This window comes from Gadus macrocephalus, chromosome 13, assembly GCF_031168955.1.
Source record: "Gadus macrocephalus chromosome 13, ASM3116895v1".
NCBI lineage: Eukaryota > Metazoa > Chordata > Actinopteri > Gadiformes > Gadidae > Gadus > Gadus macrocephalus.
The window spans coordinates 11,574,329-11,595,085 of NC_082394.1; the positions used below are offsets into that span (position 1 = coordinate 11,574,329).

At 46.4% G+C, this 20,757-nt stretch overlaps 1 protein-coding gene and 1 long non-coding RNA gene across 3 annotated transcripts in view; one reads left to right on the forward strand and one right to left on the reverse strand.

Moving 5' to 3' along the window:
- LOC132470733 (chemokine-like protein TAFA-1) overlaps window positions 1–16,990 on the forward strand; it is a 112,269-nt gene extending 95,279 nt beyond the window's left edge. Inside the window, exons 4-6 of one of the 2 annotated variants that reach the window (XR_009528698.1) lie at window positions 4,260–4,384; window positions 5,887–5,978; window positions 14,591–16,990. Coding sequence is in view for 1 of the 2 variants with exons in the window: in XM_060069565.1 (XP_059925548.1) it covers window positions 4,260–4,384; window positions 14,591–14,608 (143 nt within the window). In the remaining variant the exon portion in view is untranslated. The remainder of the gene's footprint in view (window positions 1–4,259; window positions 4,385–5,886; window positions 5,979–14,590) is intronic. The other variant, XM_060069565.1, reaches the window with a different exon arrangement.
- LOC132470734 (uncharacterized) overlaps window positions 5,372–20,757 on the reverse strand; it is a 38,573-nt gene continuing 23,187 nt past the window's right edge. Inside the window, exon 3 of the long non-coding RNA XR_009528700.1 lies at window positions 5,372–5,392. This is a non-coding gene — a long non-coding RNA (uncharacterized LOC132470734). The remainder of the gene's footprint in view (window positions 5,393–20,757) is intronic.

The window sequence follows — 20,757 nt, forward strand, 5'->3', positions numbered from 1 at the left end:
TGGGCCTTTTAGGATTTCTAAAGGCTTGCATGAATGGAAGGACTGGCTGGACTGATTCATTCATCAATCAATTTGTTTTGGATGAGACATGACAGAGTGTAAATACAGCCTGGGGTAGGCCAGCGCGTCTCGGCACAATATCCAACAATACAAAAGGAGGAGGATTTTCAATGGAGACATGTCAGTAATAGAGAGGACGATACAGTTGCCCTGCAGTGGGGCTCCTTCTGTTTTCAACGCTGGTGATCACCGCTCGACCAGATTACAAAATGAGAACTCCTATTCATTGGGGCCAGAGGCCCTCGCTTCTCCTTCTGTCGAGGTGTTCAAACAATGAGCCACCTGCTATGTACTTCAAGAAGTTCAATGAATCATACGTCCTGCTCGTTCTGTGTTGACAGACGCACATGGTCTCTTCATGCTTCCCAATCAGTTGAAATCCCGCTGTTTGTGGTTTGTCCATCAGAGCCAACTTGCTACTGGGGCTAACATCTTCAATCAAACACGTTGTCCTGTTTGTTCTCCTCTCTGCGTTACAAAGCTTTGCTTGTCATGTTTTTTGGGGTAGGTAGAGGAGGGGGGAGTTGTTCTCAGACCATCTGTCATCTTTGAAAGGAATAATTGGATATTTTTCATGAAGATACCGTGTGCATTTTAAACCACATCGTGTTTGAGACTCAATTGACAGGGCAGTGAAGACAAAGGTTTGAATGACAGAAGGAAACGTAGGAAGTGAACCTTGGTGTACAAGGTGTTATGCCTGTGTGGTCAGCGCACTAGCGGTTGGAACCACTAAGACATCACAGACGCCGTACATACTGGGTCGAAACTGGGTTGAAATGTGATTACGGTCATTGCACTGGATGAATTACGAAGCCTCTGAATAGCTGTGATCATTCTCCACATGGAATGATTTGGAAAAGCAGTCCAGAGCCTGACGTCCTTGTCCCTGCTCTTGACACATGGAGAGAGAGCACGAACAAGAGAGAGCGAGAGAGAGGGAACAGGAGGAGAAAAGGATAGAGAGTCAGTTTAGTCTCTGATGGTCAGGGGAAGGTTATGCCCTCTCCGTGTTGACGACGGGTGTGGGAGTAGTTACGGTATGACATAAGCACCCGAGTATTGGAGGACAGTGGTTCACCAGGGAGGGAAGCGTGGATCTAAGCCCAGTGATGGCTCTCCTCCAGCGGGCAAGGTCGAACACCAAATGCCCTGGGCCTTGGTTCGCGGAAATTTTTGTGCAATCAAATAGGAGGTGTCCAAATGAGGCCCTGTTCTGTGCTTTAATCTTCTCTGCTTGGGCCCTTTGAGCTCAAAGACCTCAATGAAGAAAGACTGTCAGCCTTGTGACATAACGGAAAAGGTGGGGAGTGGTGAGCATGAGCTGTGCTGGGCGAAAAATGATGATAGAATTTAAGTGTGATTAATCATGATAACCATGCTGTTGAGTATAATAGCTCTTGGCTGCTTCATGCTGGTTATTGTCAGTATGAAAGAAAGGATGTTTGATCTAATCTGGTAGAAAAATTTAGCTATCAGACAGACTGTAGACTTTCCAGATATGTTCGGACGGGCAGGGGTGCATTTGAATGAGATAGTATATTGCATGGAAGCTGTTTAGCATTTTTTCATACTTCACGAGTTATATGCTCCCTTGATATAAATAATCAAGGCGACATGAGCAGAATATTAATATAAGCTTTGGGGAAATTGTGAAGCAGTGTAAATATTTTCCATCTTTCATGCAACACAAGCTCTCGTGCATCAGCAGCTCTTTTGAGGCCGCCGCTTTTAATCTTCACTTCCACATGTTGGCTTCCACTTTGTTATGCACCCCTTTTCTCTCCCTTCCCATTTCATTTTCTACCGATTTGTTTTTTTTTCCCTATTCTCAATGTGGGTGGGTGGGTATCACAGGTATTACTTTGCCATTCTCAATTTTGAGTGGGTTCTCCCATCTCCCATCACATTGATGAATATAAATCGTCCGTGGTGGGATTGCGCCATGCAGAATGCCGAGCTCCCCTCTCCGAAGGCTCCCCGCGAATCTCTGCAGTCCCGCAGTCAGGGCGATGAATGAAAGGACATCTGTACGGCGGGTTGCTGAGGTGGTGGTGGTGGTGGAGGTGGTGGTGGTGGTGGTGGGGTGCCCTTCCAGCACAGGGTATTGCTTGAATGGATCTGATCAGATCCTCTGTCCCCCAAGCGGCCCGCTGCAATTTGACAAGGGCCGCCGCTTCGTCCCAGCGGTTGCGCTCACAAAGTAGCACGCGGCAAGAAGAGAAGTCTGCAGCACGCTGGAGCTCTGATTAAAGATCCACCAGGAGATTGGTTCACATTTTAATATGTTAGAGGAGAAGGTGGAAGTGCCGGTGGGATTGGGATTAGTAGAAGAATGCTAGGTTTTAATGTTCAATGTAATGATTTCATTTTCCAACTTTTTATTTCAGTTGCGGTACAGTTTTTGAACCTCAGTAGCAGCAATACAGTTTAACGCAGGCGTGTTTGTGTGTGTGTGTGAGTGTGTGTGTGTTTGTCATTGTGTGTGTTTGTGATACATTCAGTGCGGAGAGGGAATGCCCTTTAACCTCTTTCGTCCACCAGCGAGAGAGGACGTGTTGCTCATACATACAGCATTCATTGTTGTTGGGCCTGTGTAACCTTGGTAACTAGACGAGAACATTCTAGGTTTCATTTTTTAAAGCTTCACAAATGAATCAGGCTTGAAAGAAACGTTATTGGTTTGAACTAGAATGGGAATAGAAGCATATGTTTCAGTTGGAAACTAAAGAACCTTGTGGTTGACATGTATATTGATTTGAAAACGTTATGTAAGATTGAAAAACATTCATTGCAAGCTCCTCTCAAGTAGATACTCAAAGGAGATTTTTTCTTACAGAGATGGATGGGATGTGAAAGGGCTACAAATCGTGTGATAGGGAGCGAGTAATAGTGAGCGAGAGAGTATGAGGAGCGACAGGAAGGATCGTGTACTCATTCTGACCAGTTGGGCCAGCAGTTATGTTATTGGCTGCTAATTCAATAATGTTTCTGAAGATCCATTTTTTTTTTTAAATTGTAACACAAGTGTTTTAAAGAGACAGATGTTGCTTGCATGTGCATGTGCTTGTGTTGGTTGTGTAGTGTTGATGGGGTGTGTGTGTGTGTATGCGTCTTTGTGTGTGTGTAGTTGGAAGGGGTTTTGACGTCCCCCGGAGGTTCTCGTTACTTAAATGCCAATCGAAACCTGATAGGTGTGTGTGTGTGTGTGTGTGTGTGTGTGTGTGTGTGTGTGTGTGTGTGTGTGTGTGTGTGTGTGTGTGTGTGTGTGTGTGTGTGTGTGTGTGTGTGTGTGTGTGTGTTTGCGTTTTACAACTATTAATGATATCACGCTGGGTTTAAAGTTTGAGCCACCATTCAGGGTTTGAATCAAGTTTTTCAAGACATGCCAGGCACGCACACAAACACACACACGCACACAAACACACACACACACAAACACTTTTAGGGTACAGGAAGCCCTTGATTAGAAGTTGGAACATATTTGTTTTGTGAGATAGCTGCAGGAAGAATTTAGTGGATGTTAATGAGAAGCAATTAGTTTTGATTAAAAATGAGATTAGGCCCCCGCATGCAATGTGGCTATATCAAAACAAAATAATGATTAATCTCTGTTTGTACAAGACATTACTGTCAACAGCCAAATACCCATTCGCAAAAATGCTACAATCGCTCCGGGATCCAAACGAGATGAAGAAAACACGACTGCCGGTCTCATGAGGCCTTCCTCATGCAGTTTGTGTGTGTGTGTGTGGGGGGGGGGCGTTGTATAGGTGTGTGTAGGTGTAGATGTAGGCATAAAGGTGTGCGTAAGTAAGGGAGTGGGTCTGGCAAGTGTGCTTGTGTTTGTGTGTGATTTGATGTATTTCCATTGTTTGGTGTGGGTTTCTCTGGGTATCTGCGTCTTGTTTCCATGTTTCTGCTGTGGAACGTCGATCTTCAGTTAACGTCTGTTTACGTATTTCAGTCTGATGCATTGTCTTGTAACATCCCGTTATCCTGTCGCATCAGGTTATCTATTAATGTGATGTTCTCTATGACCATCACATTATCTCGTCACATAACATATATATCCTTTGCACTTATTTTTCCTTTTTACCGCAATTTTGCCTTTAGGGTTATGAATTAAGTCACGGCTGGTGTGTTTGTAGCTGTGGGAATTAAGTCTGTTTGTGTGTCCTCCCCTCTCTCCCGCCCAGCATCCATTGTGATCGGGAAGTGGTGGTGTGAGATGGAGCCGTGCCTGGAGGGAGAAGAGTGCAAGACTCTGCCTGACAACTCTGGATGGATGTGCTCCTCTGGAAACAAAATCAAGACCACGAGGGTGAGACCCCCTAGAGTGCTGCACACACACACAAATATACAAGCGAACACACACACACACACACACACACACACACACACAGTCGTGCACAGACAGGTTTCAGTGCTCTACTTCTTCCTACACTCGAAATAAGCCAGTCAGTGAGACAACATTACTTTCAACCCCTGAAACAACACCACAACCACTGGGTCCCTCTTAGAACTGCCTTGTTAAATTCATCTCATTTGCAGGGCGATGCAGGGTGCAACCCATCCGTTTATACAACAAGCACTACTCAAAGTGTGATACTGGGGCTTTGTCATGACAAAACGGATATAAAAAAAGAAAAGAAAAGAAAAAACATGTTAAATGAGACGGTAAACAGAGCTGGGCTGTGCCTAAGGACACCTTTCTCTCCGAGTCCCCGTTTGTTTCGTTTGATTTTCCCCACCGGCACCGGGCCATGTCAGGTGACCCTGGATGTGATGTAATGAGGGCCGCGGAGCCTCTGGTGTGTGCGGTCAAGTGTGCTGCCCAGAGCCGTGTGGATGCTTCATCGCTGATTTGTATTCCTTCCATTGACCACTCAACCCCCAACACTCCCTTTGCACAAATAAACACAGAAACAAAAAAACACACACACACACACACACACACACACACACACACACACACACACCCATGAGCATGCATGCATAACACACATACATGGATATACATACACACACACACACAAATACAAGATCAATCCACACCTAGTGTTTGTTTTGAGTTGACCATGACCCCCCCCCCCTCGACTATACTAAGAATTTATTGCTTAAAAGGAATAATTGTATTCCTTTTATGTTGACATTTGTTTCGATCTAAATTCCCTGTAGATTTAAAATGGCACAAAATATGAATTAATAGTACAGTTGTGATTTGAGTGTGATGATTTATTTTTTACGTTAACGGCAACGATTTACCAATCATCCTCATTGAGAGGATGTGTGTACATTTTTTTTTATGGGGAAACGTTCACATCGTGGGCTGTAACAAAAGAGCAAAAAAGGGTGAGGGGAGTTACCATGATGGACATGGAGAATTATGGATTGACCACGGCTAGTAGGAGAGGCAAAAAATAATTAGCTACACTATAGGGGGAATTGGACATGTCTGCCTGGATTCAAGACAGCTAAAGGAATCTACACAACAATAAAGTCAGGAGACTGGCATGGCCTCAGTATCAGACTCCGTGGCAACAGTGAATGCTAACTAACTTAACACCTTTCATTTGGAGAGAGGAGGGGGACTATCTCTAGATACAGGGATAATTTCAACAAATGGCTTTTAAATTGATTCGTACCAAGGTTATAACATTTGTATATATATTTTATTGATATTATTGGGCCAGAGTCTATGAGAAAATATGTCTTCCTGGCACATCAAAGACGGAGAGAGCCATGGCATTATAGGCCTTAAGTCGTTTTTATCATATACCTTCCCAATGAACACTTTATTTTGTCTTGACCCTCTCTTTGCAGAACACCCAGCCATACTCTCCTTTTTAGCTTCCTGAAGCAAAATGCAGAGGATGCTACAACAGAAATTGAGCTGCATTCTTGCTTCTGTAAAGGTTAGTCTTTCTCCTGCTTTTGCTGTCCCCTTCCCGAACACTTTCTCTCTCACTCTCGCTCTCTGCTCCACTCTCTCTCCGGCTCTCGGCCTCTGTCTCTCGCTCTCCATCAACTGTGTGGAACTCTATGTTGAGTGGTGGCGGTGGGGGTGACTCATGTTCAATGACTTCTCATTAACCCAAATACTTGGTGAGAAATAATCAAGTGTGTGTTTACATGCTGTGCATGATTAAGCAGGCGTAACACAACCACTGAACGCACCGCCGCCCACACTAAATATGTACTGCCAAGTGTGGGCAAGACATGCATAAATAAAGTACACTCGTTTAATTATACCGGGACATTAAGTGTCAAATATGAATGGAGAAAAAATGGCCATTCCCCCATGTAAATGATCATAATATGCATTTATTACAATGAGTATGATTATATGCACACATTAACACACACAACACACAAACACACACACACACTCAAATATGCCAGTCCAGCCCCTGAGCAGGTCTCCTCCGTCCCTGCTCAGTGTGTAACGGCAGTATAAATCTCCTTTCTCTCTCATTTCATCCTTTGTTTCAAGTCCTTCCTTCAGCTATCAGTTACTGTGTGGCGTCCATTACAGCGGCTCGTTAGCCAATCCCATTACACACTAATCTGTCACATGCTCATTGCTTTGTGTGTGTCTGTGGTCCCTCATAATATGCCAGTACACCCATTATGTGTGTGTGTGTGTGTGTGTGTGTGTGTGTGTGTGTGTGTGTGTGTGTGTGTGTGTGTGTGTGTGTGTGTGTGTGTGTGTGTGTGTGTGTGTGTGTGTGTGTGTGTGTGTGTGTGTGTGTCGTCCATCACGGGGGTCTCTCACTGGTCTGATCCCCCTCCAAGGGGCTTGTGGAGGCTGCTATCAGCTGACACCACATCCTACAGACTACATGGCGAAGCCTCTTCATCCTGCTCTCCCTCTCTACTTAATCAACATGCTGGTTTCCCCCTGGCTCCTGGACCACATCAATTCATTTGTGGTTGCTCCGTCACAGGCCAGAGATCCCAGGCTTTGTTTTTCTGTTTCACTTGCAGGTTCTCATGCTTCTCTGAGACTCTCAATGGCCTACGTCCACTTAAAGCACAGAGAGCGCGCTCGCACACACACACACACACACACACACACACACACACACACACACACACACACACACACACACACACACACACACACACACACACACACACACACACACACACACACACACACACACACACACACACAAATAATCAACCATGGAAACTGGTTGGCACAAATTCTGGATGGCATGGTGACAAATGCAAACAACCAACCATTTCCATGCCCTCTCTCTTTTCTCTCTGCTCTGTGGTTGTCCACTAGGCAGACCTTTCTGTTTGGGCATGTCACAAGAAAGAGTGAGACTCGGATGGAGACACCTTTCACAAGCACACTCTCTCAGCGTGTGAATCCATTATAGAAACCACTGCCTAGACACATCAACCCATATTCAGCCCCCAAATGACCACAACGATCACACATTACAGAAGAGAGGCGATACAATTTCCATTTAAACAATTCCACTGCAAGCCTCTGAGAGTGATGGAAATGTGCAATAATATCCTTGCCAGGTAGGTATGTTATATCATTGGAACCATCAACACTCCATATCCATTAATTGGGTTCAGAGTGTGGCCTCCATTCGTTGAAGGCCAAAAGGAATGCCACAGTGGCATGCGTGTAAACGCTCCAATTAGAGGCAAGCGCTGAAGCCGTGTGGGGAAGCCAGAGCAGAACCCTTTTGTTACGGCATGATCCATCATCTGTCGTCCTACCTTCGCCTTCCCCCCACTCCAGGCCCTCATGCACATGTTGCCGTGGCAACGCTTATTGTAGGGTGCAAGAGGGCAAGCCGTCCACCAAATTACACGTGTCGGGCGCTTTTTACACGAGTCCGTCCGAGCGATGAAACAGTGACCTACAGGCAGATGTGTCCGCGTCACCTTCTTCTGTTTCGGAAAGAGGGGGAATCACAAGTGCGCCCTGGCGGTCGAGACACTCCGGGCGGGCATGTCTTCCCATCACAATGTGACCTCATCTAGAAGTCCTCAATCATTAGAAGGTACGGAACGAACCGAGACACAGACGGGAAGAGAGAACCCGAGCTCTGGAGGTGAGACGAGAGAGAGAGAACTTGAGAAGGACGTGAGCTGAAGTGAGATGGGAGATGATACGTGATACACTGATGTCAAAAGACAGACAGACACAGCCGGGACTGCCAGAGATTGTTGAGTATCCATTGACAACAACGATAATATCACAGGATCTATAATTCTTTTTCATGCATTTTTTTTGTTGATTCGCTTTATTGTCAAAGGGGTGTCAGAAGAGGTTTCCCTAGATAGGCTGATTGATTTATTCTGACCCAAATAGACGAGAGAGAGAGAGAGAGAGAGAGAGAGAGAGAGAGAGAGAGAGAGAGAGAGAGAGAGAGAGAGAGAGAGAGAGAGAGAGAGAGAGAGAGAGAGAGAGAGAGAGAGAGAGAGAGAGAGAGAGAGAGAGAGAGAGAGAGAGAGAGAGAGAGAGAGAGAGAGAGAGAGAGAGAGAGAGAGAGAGAGAGAGAGAGATGCTCGGCCGTGATTCCATTACACTCTTATTGCTGATTGTCCTTGCCTGACTTTACTGACAGAAGATAAGTAGATTGTAACTTAATGCAGCCAACAAATCAGGATGAAGGCAGCTTAGTTCTCAGAAAAGTCTGGATAGGCGGGGAATCCTTGCACAAGCCGCAGAAACAGAGGACAAGACTGAATAAAGGAAAAGGGGACAAATCTAAATAGAGGAAAACACATGCACACATTCACAAACACACAATGTCACATTTACAATTCCGCCCACGGATGTCCACGAACAAGTACACATGGGTTAAAATGACAGCATTTGCATTGCATTCACTTTTCTCTGTGTTAACAAACCTCTGGTGGATTCTGAGAGACAGAGAGAGAACCACGACAATAACAACCTGTTTCTGCTCCTGTTACTGCTTGTGTTCTGAAGAGGTCAATCTGGACTGGAACCCAAAACTTAAATGTTGTATATATATATATATATATATATGACGTAACCATGGCGCCCCCCGAGGCAGACGTGTTTGTTCGCTCCGCCGTTGAATGCCGTGTTTTTCCTCTTTTATGTGTGCATTTTGCTTTTTCTACTTTTACTTTCTCTGCATGCCATGCCCTGCACATACAGCAGACAGGCATTGCTGGATATCGACAGCACACACAGCCTTTCGGATTTCACTGGCTCCATACCACCGGAGCTACAACACATTATCCGGCACCGCGGCCACCACCATCAATCCCGGGAAGACCCCGAAACACCGGGCTTGAGTGAGCTAGCTGACCCCAGGATAGCGCGTCGGAAACGCCCGACACAAGCTGGGCAAGAGGGGGGAGCTACATGCTAGGCTAAAAGCCTGCGCTAGCCGACCACCGCTACCCAGCCTCTTGCTAGCTAACGTGTGGTCTCTGGAAAACAAGCTGGACGAGCTAAGGGCCAGGATTACAACTCATCGGGAAGTAAGAGAGTGTTGCGCTCTAATCTTCACCGAGACCTGGCTCTCAGACAAAGGCTGTGTCTCAATTCAGGGGACACAATCTTCGAAGGACGGGGTCTATGAAGGTGTGGCCTTCGTAGACCGGGAAGGCCGGACCGAAGGCCGAACAAACGTTTTTTAATGAGACGGTCTGGCCTACGAAGCATTTCAATTTTGCGTAACACCCTATACCTTGCCTGACGACGCGCCGCTCCTGTCACCTAGCAACCCTGACCGCTGCGGTTCAAACCGGACGGCGGAGGAGAAATATAGAGCCGTTATATAATAATTATGTAAAATATAACGTTAATTAGTTTAATGTGATATGGCTCGAGTTAATGTCATTGAACTTTGACAATAAAGTTACAAATTGAAAATAGTCCCAACTTTTTTTAATGATATTTTTTCTTCTTTTTTTTCTATTTTTTTTTCATTAAATATGTAATTTGCTGCAACTGCCGCTTCCGCTCTCTCCGACGCCATTTCTGAAAATCCAACTCGCAATGAATCTCGGGATACATTGGGCCGTGAAGGATCCAGGCGGTGGATACTTCAAATCCTGGAAAAGAAGGCTGCATTTGTCGAAATGGGACAACATTGACGCGTCACAGTAACATAATCGGCCTTCGAATGCAGCCTTCGACGGATGCGTCCCCTGAATTGAGGCACAGCCAAAGTCGCAGACTGCGCCATTCAGCTACAGACTCACTCCGTACACCGGGGAGACCAGACTGCAGACTCCGTTAAAGTCAAAGGGGGAGGTGTGTGTGTGTTTATCAACAACTCGTGGTATGAAGATGTACAGATTGTTCATAAGCATTGTTCACCAGATGTGGAGTTTTTACTGCTGAGATGCCGTCCCTTCTATCTATTGAGGGAATTTACTGCTGTGTTTTTGGCTGCTATTTACATCCCCCCCACGCGCCAGCTCCACAGCAGTGCTCAGCAAACTATGACGTCATCAGCGCGCACGACACAGCTCATCCTGATGCTGCCTTCATCGCCGCTGACAACTTTAACCACTGCAATTTAAAGACTGTATTCCCTAAATCTTTCCAACATGTGGATATTCCCACCCGTGATAAGAACACACTGGATCATGTTTACAGCAGCATACGTGGCGCCTACAGGGCCACACCCCACCCCCACTTCGGGCACTCAGACCACATCTCTTTGTTCCTGTATCCAGCATACAGACAAAGGCTGAAACAGACAAACCCTGTGACTAAACAAGTCAAACTCTGGACACCAGACACAGAGCATCCTGCAGGACTGTTTTGCTCAGACAGACTGGGATGTGTTTAAAGCTGCAGCCACTCTGGAGAACTCTTCTGTCAACATACAGGACTAGGCTGAGTATGTGATTGGGTATATTAGTATTTGTGTTGACGACATCGTGCCAACCATACAAGTAAAGAAGTGTCCCAACCAGAAGCCCTGGATTAACAGTCAGGTACGCCACATGCTGCGTGCTCGCTCTATTGCATTTAAATCAGGCAATGAGACAGAGTACAAAGCTGCTAAGTATGGTCTGGAAAAAGCCATCAGAGCAGCCAAAAGGCAGTACAGAGTGAAGCTGGATGGCTTCTTTTCCACTGCTGACTCCGGGCGGAAGTGGCAAGGCCGGCAGCACATCACTGACTACAGGACCACCACCAGCACCATCAGCTCCACAGACAGCTTCCCGGATGAGCTCAACACCTTCTACACCCGCTTCGAGACCTCCAGCCCCACCACAGAGAGGAGGCCCTCACACCAGGAGCACCCTCCCCCCCACTAACCATCTCATCAGGACAGGTTCACAGAGTCCTGAGGAACATCAACCCTCGCAAAGCAGCCGGACCAGATAACATCCCTGGGCGAGCTCTCAGAGCATGCGCCGACGAGCTGGCTGATGTTCTCATATCAATCTTCAACCTTTCAGCCATTGCACAGTTCCCTCCTGCTTCAAGACCACAAACATCATCCCCCTTCCCAAGAAGAGCCCACCAAGCTGCCTGAATGACTACTGACCAGAAGCACTCACTCCAATCATTATGAAGTGCTTTGAGAGAGTGGTGCTGACCCACATTCAGAGCAGCGTGCCGGACACTCTGGACCCCCTGCAATATGCCTACCGGCCCAACAGGTCCACCTTTGATGCTGTCGCTGCCGTTCTCCACTATTCCCTCTCCCATCTGGAAAATAAAGACTCCTACATCAGGACGCTCTTTGTGGATTGTAGCAACACCTTCAATACAGTCATCCCCCACATTCTCACCGACAAACTGTCTACACTAGGTCTGCTCCCCACCATCTGTGACTGGTTCCAGGATCTTCTGACTGGCAGGCCCCAGTCTGTCAGGAATGGAAATAGGACTTCAGCCAGCATCATCACAAATATTGGCACGCCACAGGGCTGCGTGCTCAGCCCCATCCTCTACACCCCGTTCACTCATGACTGTGTCGCCTCCCGCATAGACAACACCACCCTGAAGTTTGTGGACGACACCGCAGTGATAGGACCCATCACGGGCGGGGACGAAGCGGCCTACAGGAGGGAGGTGGCCAGTCTGGTGTCATGGTGTGAGGACAATAACCTCACCCTCAACAAGGACAAGACCAAGGAGATGATAGTGGACATGAGGAAGAAAAGGAGTCCTCCTCGGCCACTGTTCATCGGGGAGCTTGAAGTAGAGAGGGTGAGCAGCTTCAAGTACCTCGGCGTCCACATCAGCGACGACCTCACTTGAACACTCAACACCACACATCTGGTTAAGAAATCACAACAGCGACTGTTCTTCCTGAGGAGGCTGAACAAGTTTGGCATGTCGCCTGAGATCCTCAGAAACGTCTACAGCTGCATTGTTGAGAGCATCTTGACCGGCTGTATCGCCGTCTGGTACGGCAGCACTTCTGCCCTGGACCGCAGACGACTGCAGAGAGTGGTAAAGACTGCAGAGAGGATCATCAGCACCCCACTGCCCTCTCTGCAGAGCATCCACCGAATCCACAGGAGAGCTGCCTCCATAATCAAGGACCCCACCCACCCCAAGCATGGACTGTGTACACTTCTACCCTCAGGACGGAGGTACAGAAGTATGAATTCCAAAACAACCAGACTAAAGAACTCTTTCTTCCTCACTGCCCTCAGACTCCTTAACAACAGATAGGAGTCTGTTGTTATTGTTATTATTCTACCTCAGGACTGCCACCACTGTTTACATTTTGCTCATGCACTACGGCATACTTTCTTGGATTTGCACCATTCCGATTTTTATTTTTATTTTACCTTCAATTTATTATTTCATCTAGTTGCTGCTCTTCTATTTATCTTGTCAATTGTATATTCTATATTGTTGCAGCTTTTTTTTTCTATTTTATTTGTATATTGTATTTTTTATATATTTCTTTGTTGGCATTCAGTCTGGGGAAAACAAAAGAAAAATGTCATTGTATGACTGAGAACATGTTGCTTATTGTGCATATGACAATAAACACTTTGAATTGAATATATATCTATACATACACATACAGTCATGAGGTTTATATATACATTCAGAGCACAACCAAGGTGCATGTATTTCCACTGGCGACAAGAGAGAATGAGAGGTTATGAGTCACATTTGATCAAATGTATAAAACTCAAAAAGATTGTCATAATAGTCTCGCCCCGTCCCTTTGAGAGACATCTTGGAGTTTCAGTAATAAAATAAAAATAATTCACAAAGGAGACCCAGAGCACTTGGCTCCAAATGAAACGCTCTCATGAACCCTAATACGTCACGCCCCAAGGCCTACACCCCATTATTCCTCTTCGGAGTCACGCTTCAATTAAATTAGCAAATGGGGAAATGAATCACAAGTACGTCCTGATGAAATGTATTCACAGGACGGGTGATGACTCCATGGGAAAAGATGCCATCCGACCGCCATTGTTTGAGCAGGGGCCAGGAGTGTCAGAGCCCAACCTCTAATCCAGCCCAGCATACCTGGCCCTCCACCTGGGCTCTTGTAAATGTCAGGGCCGTGCGGCGGTGGGGTCGAGGCGCTGGCCGCTGTGTTTTAATTAGCCCCATAGTGTGAAAGCACACCACAGCTCTCCTCTCACTACTTACAGTGTGTCAATTTCGGAAAGGGAAATTCATGTGTACACCCAGGCAATGCGAGGAGAAAGGGGTAAGGATGAAACATTTCACACGGATATTGTTATCGTTATTCAGCATTCGATGAGGCCTATTGACTAACTTTGTGAATTAACTCGTCGTCGTCATTAACCGACGCCGTCACTGATGTCCACAATGGGATTACTTTATTTGATTTATATTTTTGTATTTAGCTTGGCTTTAGTACGGATGCTTCATTCAATTCCCTCCCACAATGGACCATTGAAGTGGGTCCAGCTCTTTCTCCGACGCTGAATAGGTCTGGCCAGCGCTTAGACACACCGCAGACTCCGCTACGAACCCATTTACCCCCGGGCTGTTAGACCTGGCTGGAGGACATATTCGCATCCTGATTGGCTGTTTACACATGGGGGGGGGGAGTGGGGGGGGGGGTGGGGGATGGGGCTTGGGTGAAAGAGATGTGAGATGAAACACAGAGATAGGAGCGCCACTGGGCTAAACATCCCAACACACACACACACAGCAGTGAAACACACCGGAGCACTTTGATTTCAGCCGATAGACCAGAAAGAGCCAGGAAAAGACACACACACACACACACACACAGTGTCTGGACCCACACAGCCTATTTGCTCCCCGAGGCGGTCGCAGCAGGTGAGAAGGGCTTGATACGAATCCACGGCAGTTTCAAAAGCCTATCCTTCTGAAAGGTGGATTGGATGAGGGGTCGGGTTGTGGGGGGGGGGGGCGGGGGGGGTTTCCTCTTGGTCTAATCCCCACACACATGTTTGTCCTCAATGTATTGTGGCTGTGTCTGTATAGGTGTGTGAGTGCGCGTGTGCGCTCCCATGCGTGTCGACAGTGTGTGTGTGTGTGTATGGCTTATCTCTGTTCCTCTGCTCTGTGTTGTAGATTCATCCCGGGACCTAACGGACAGCGCTACACGTTGATCACCGTGCCAGCCCCCCCCCCCCTACCGCCCACCAACACCCCTTCCCCTCCAACCCTCAGACCCTCGGACCCTCAGGGCCCACCGCCCCCCCCCACGCCCCCTGAGACTGTGCTCCACCGCCATATCAACTAGATATACTGTCTCCATGGACACTGGATGACCGAGGATTACCAGGGATTGAAGGAGGGATTCCATCTCGAGTCAAATAAACAGCTTTGCCTGCGTGTTGCCAAGGATTCAAAACTGATCTTAATCCACCCTCCCCCCCACTCACACACACACACACACACATTTGTTGATCTATGAGCCCCGTGTTGGTAACTCTCTCCCCCCCCCCCCCCACTCCCTCTCCAGGGAGAAGAAGGACTTGAAAGCAAGAAGGGTTATTTTAAAGGCTGTGAGGACATTATGTAAAGCCCTGCCCCCCCTCGCCCACCACCCCTCAGTCAGACCAGAGCAAACGAGCTGCGCTGCTCGTATGAATCTGAACAATGGACATCTCACGGGAGGCAAATGGAGGTTGGAATTACGTAAATATCAGTAATCTGTTTTTTCCCTCTTTTTTTTTTATCTTTCTTTCTTTTCCGTCCTCATCCCGGTGGGAAGCCTTTCTAGAATAAAAAGTGCCGCCCTGGCATGTCGGCTTACTGACCAATCGCTTTGTGAAGAAGACCGGGGGGGGAAAGAACCTGGGAACATGCAGTGAGCACGCTCAGCTGCCGGCTCATCATAAAGTTAATAAACACAGGTCAAGAGGTCACAAGGTCGCAAGGTTAAGGGGTTGTAAGGTCAGGAGGTTAGTGTCCCAGCGGCATCACATCTCATCGCTCTATGATTGACATGTCAGGTGAACTTTCATTTGGCAGCATGCTCTGTGTAACTCATGGCCCCATTCCTTTTTCTTTGTACGTAAGATAAACCCTAGAGTCTATACACGTCTATCTATATATATATATATATGAATATATATAGATGAATATATAGATGACATGTAAGAATACATAATGATCAAGACGGAAATCGCCCAGGGCTCGTGTACAGAACTGCTCTCATGTGATTTTTTGCTTGCGTTGAATATTCTTGGAAGCAGCCTCATTGTAAATGAACAACGTCCACTTTACTCATGCGCCAGTGTTCTCGGTTTTAGACAGTAAAATGCTTGTAGTCTCTATAAGGACGATTCAAAAAGAAGAAAAAAAAGAACAAAGAAAAACACTGTACAGAACTCCCGCACAAAATGAAGCAACGACGCAAACGTCTCGACTGGAACGGCAAACAGTACAAACTGAACCACAGTCAGACTGTTCCGTCATGCGTTGGTGTGTGCGTCTGGGCGTGTGTGTGTGAGTGTGTGTCTGCGTATGCGTGCGCCGTGTCAGTTGTGGAGGTGAAATAGGGGAACGTTTTCTTGCAAGTCTCCCCCTCGGACATCAAAGATAATCTACGGGTGATTTATTCGACATTGGGAAGGTATTAGTCACGTTGAAGAAACATACAGTTATCCCCAGTAGATATAATGTCATCGCATTACCTACAATACAGCCTTATGAGAAATAAAAAATACAGATTTTCTATACCGATATTTCGTCTCAAATTCATTGAGCTGCATCGTTGAGCAGCTGATGTATTGCCGTATGTTCCTATTGTGACCGTATACCATGTTATAATATGCAGTTGGTCGGGGGATTGACAAAGTTTCATTTTTACAATGAGGTAATGTTCTGAACAGATTTACTGCTTGGGTAAACAGGCAATCACCTAGAGGACAAGAAGGTTCTGAAAATGACTAGCCGACAAACATATGCGCACACACAGACACACTCACACCCACACACTCACACACATATGCACAAATGAATCTGTGATTTTTCATTTAGACAATTCCCTGGGTGGCAGAGTGGGCTTATCAGAAATGCATATGCAATTCATTCATGCAATTAGAATAAAGATTTCCAATATGGTGCCGGAGAAAGAAAAAAGAAAACGGATGATTTTGAAAATCTGCAATATCGTCCGTTGATGCAAGTTTTGTTTCATCTCCCTACGGACACGCGAGCGTGCATTCATCATTTAGAAACTTGGCTGCTTCCTCTGTGGCATTGCCTAACGGAGCTCACAGAAGGTAGGAAAGTGACAGATGCATCGATCTCCCAGAGGTCTCGCCAGAACGCTGCAAAAAAATACAAAAAAGGGTAGGACTAATGCAGTAATGGGATTCTCCTTTCATTACGATTGCCAATAGGAATCCCCCTGTCCTGGAGTCTCACATTAAAATAGAAGATGAGTAGTTGTTATTGGAAAATAGTTTGTAACAACACGTAACTCCGGCAAATTCTGAAATAAACAACATTGTTTTAATACTTGTGTGTTTATGTGGGTGTGTGTGTGTGTGTGTGTTTGGTTTAAAAGCATGTGAGTCAGGCGTGTTGGAATTTAATATTCACAACCTTTTCATGCATAAATGTTACATCAAGCTGTTTGAGCAGATTTCCAGGGTTTCCACTAGGCCTATGGGAGAGTGGTGAGAGATATCTCCAGCTGCGCTGAGCAGCGAACGTTCTCCTCACGATTCTACCAACGACTATTCCCTCTCTGTCCAATTATGTCGATTTCCACATTTGTTTAATTCTTTATTTTATTTTTGGCTTAAAAGGTGCTTAGGGATCAGGGCCGAGGGGAAGGGCTCCTCTTCTCTGCCCTGCCCCCTCCTGCCAGGCCACGCCCCGTGCCGGGAAGAGGACGGTGGCATGCTCAGGAAGGACCTGCAGCTGCTACTCATGCCTTCTTTGAGGCAGGACGAGACAAGGACACAGGGTGCATGTAGATACAGCACACCCATGGGTCATCCGACTCTTCGTTTCATCCTCCTGGAGAGTAAAAAGATGTCCCCCTCCACTAAGAGAGCTAGAGCTGCCTTGCCCCTCCTCTACCTTCCCAAGTCACATGTCATCATCTGCCATGAGATTGACACCACTGACAACATGAACCCCTTCCCCCCGCAGTGTTTACGCCCGCGTGCCAGGGTGATGCAGAGTGTCACCGCCATCTAAACCGGGCCACACAGAGTTCATTCTAATTCCAACTCTGTGCAGACATGTTTTTTATGAGGGCACACATTAGGTCGATAGGATCCTGCTGTTTGTTGTTGTTTGTGTCTGATCATGATTGTTGGGCTATTTCATCGCAGGACAACAAGCAAATCATATCCCCATCAATCACAGGGATTGATGCGAGCTTTGAACACGCGGTATTGTCCGCAGGGAGCTGTGACAGCTGGTGACAGCGCAAAGTTGAGAAACAGACCTGATAAGTTGGCACCAATCAGACACAACAACGCTATCTGTGAATGTTGTTTTTTAACCTTAAGTTTATCAGGTGAATAGGTAGAATTATGTTTCGAGCCGAGTGTTATTTTTCTCTCGATAAACGACAACAAATACAAAGTGAGGCAGAGGCTGTCAGAGACCAATTATGGATGGACCTTTTCTCAGGTTATGAATAAACTTGCAAAACATTTGGAAAATAACATGCTTCCCTTCTTTTTACCGCAACGAGGGGGAGACAATATTGCTATCTGTGACAGCGCCTCTCGATATTTTATTTCCTCGCATTATTTTTCAGAGCGCCCCATAATCTTTGGAAGGGTCGTAACTCTTACCTTCTCGCTCTGCATAATCAGCAGCATGATGACCGTGAGTCACCCTTCAGTCTCAGCACCCAGTGGCCCCAGACACCAAAAGAACCATAAATGATACCATTCCTTCCTCTAATTATGGCTGTCCAGCTGTAACGGAGCAGTTTGATGGGCGGTCATTAGCAGAAGGCCATCTCGTATGAAAGGTAATGATGGTCAAATTCATTTCAAGTTCCTGACTTCCGTCGCACGTCAGGAACATGGACAGTGAATCAGATGCACCTCAATGGGGTTGACCTAAAACAGTCAGCTCACTCTGCTGCACACATGAAATACATCACAGGAAAGATGAATCTCCTTTTTCCCACATCAAAGAAAAAGAGGTCAAGATATGAAAACAAAAAATTCTCGGATTTGTGACATCATACACAGGCAATGATTGTCAAAGTTGGAAAAGTTTAAGGCATGGTTCCAACAGCAAACAATAAGTTGGTCCGAAATGAAAAAATACATTTTTCGCGGGGCCGTACGTAACAGCAATGTTTTTGACGAATGGATGCGCACAGGGACGGCTCCGCGATACATCACTGTCCACGGCGTGCCGTTACAACGCTACCCGTGCTCGAGTAGAGCAGCACACTCGCCGGCCAGATGACTTGCCGGTCTATGAGTGCCATCACAATGGTGATTCATTGCTGCCCTGCCTTACCTGAGCTTTCTGCCACCCAAACTTATTTTCTCCCTCTTCCCTCAGCCGTCCGAAAAAAAACACCGGGTCCTGGGGTTGAACAATGACATCCATCATGTTCCCCATGAATGGGCGTGTGTGTGCGACATGACAGGGGCTTTCTCCCGGAAAGGGACATAGGGGTTGTGTTGGGGAGGGATGGGGTGGGAGGGGGGGCAGCATTCATGCAACGGCCCTCCCCCTGGGAGATTTCAAACCTCACACACTTTCCCATTAAGCAGGGAGCATTTTTCATGCCAATGTCTCCCCACAGCCTGGACATGTCAGCTCACTGTTCCTCAATCAAGAGTCACTCGAGAGTGAGTGACCTAGCGTCCACTTGGAGGAAGAGTGAGGGAGGAGGGAGGGAGAGGGAGGAGTGAGAAAGAGAGAAGAGCGAGAGAGAGGGAGGAGGGAGCGAGAGAGTCATGGAAGGAGAGAGAGGGAGGGGGAGAGAAAGCGGATGGAGAGAGAGAGGGAGGAAGGGGAGTGAGAGTCATGGAGGCAGAGAGAGGCAAGATGGAGAGAGAGATAGAGTGACCCACCATCATATTCCACAGTGGTGGTGAGGGAGAAAGGGGGAGGATTGATGGGGGAAGAAGGACAGAGGGAGGGAGAGAAGGTGAGGAAGATTGGGTGAGAATCCTATTCCACACTCCTTTTCTACAGATGTAGAGGGAGGGGGAGAGAGTTTTTATCTTTCACATCCTGGTAACATGACGAGACAAAACTTATTTCACCACATATTTGAAATTAAGGTAAAAATAGGAAAACTGTTGCAAAGAGGCAACAGTTTTGGTGGTGGACTGTGAGATGGTGAGAATGAGGGGATACCATTTAATGTTGATTGGTGATTGTGGTAAGCCTGGAGACTCTATCCATCTATCTGTCCATCCATGTGTATATACATATATATGTGTATATACATATATATGTGTATACACACACACACACACACACACACACACACACACACACACACACACACACACTGTGTATATATAATACATGTATATACATGTATATATAGTGAGTTAAGGTCCACGGGGTCTCTTATAAAATTAACAAATCATAGTATGTTATTTTTATTACTGTTAACCAATAAATGGCATTAGTGGACCTGTTATTGTCCTGAATATCAGCCCAGCTGCGATTTGGTTGTAGAGATGAGGCCACAGGCAAAGAGCAAGAGCACGAGTGTGATATTGCTTAATTAACAAATATTTGAACAGGTTCACAGCATTAGGTGAGGTAGAAGGTCAGCTGGGTCATTGTCATTGTCATTGTCAGCTTGCCGGTGAACCCGCAGAATGTGGAAAGCTGACCAAATCAGAGATGGTAGAGATTTATAATGGATGGTAACATGCCATGGCGCCGACGCGAGTAGGACGCTTATCCAGTAGCTCCGTGCGTGTTGCGTTGTTTTTAGTAATTTAAGTGTGTTTTTGTAAACTTTTAACTCTTTTATAAACTATTTATATGTGTAGATCTATATATCTATATATTATATGGATAGGGAGAAACTGCTTTCACTCCAAACAATGGGACGTAACGGCTTTTTCCGTCGGTAGTGTCACCGCCGTTTGTCTGGCGCTGGAACAGCAGATAAGGATGGACGGAGAGTCAGTCAACCTATTGGAACCCAATACGGGGATGGCAATTTATACCCTTTATGGGGATCCGCAATTTAAATACAAGGATAGATCGTAATAATATAATCAGCACAAATCTATATCTATATGGTGATATGTATCAAATTGTGTGAG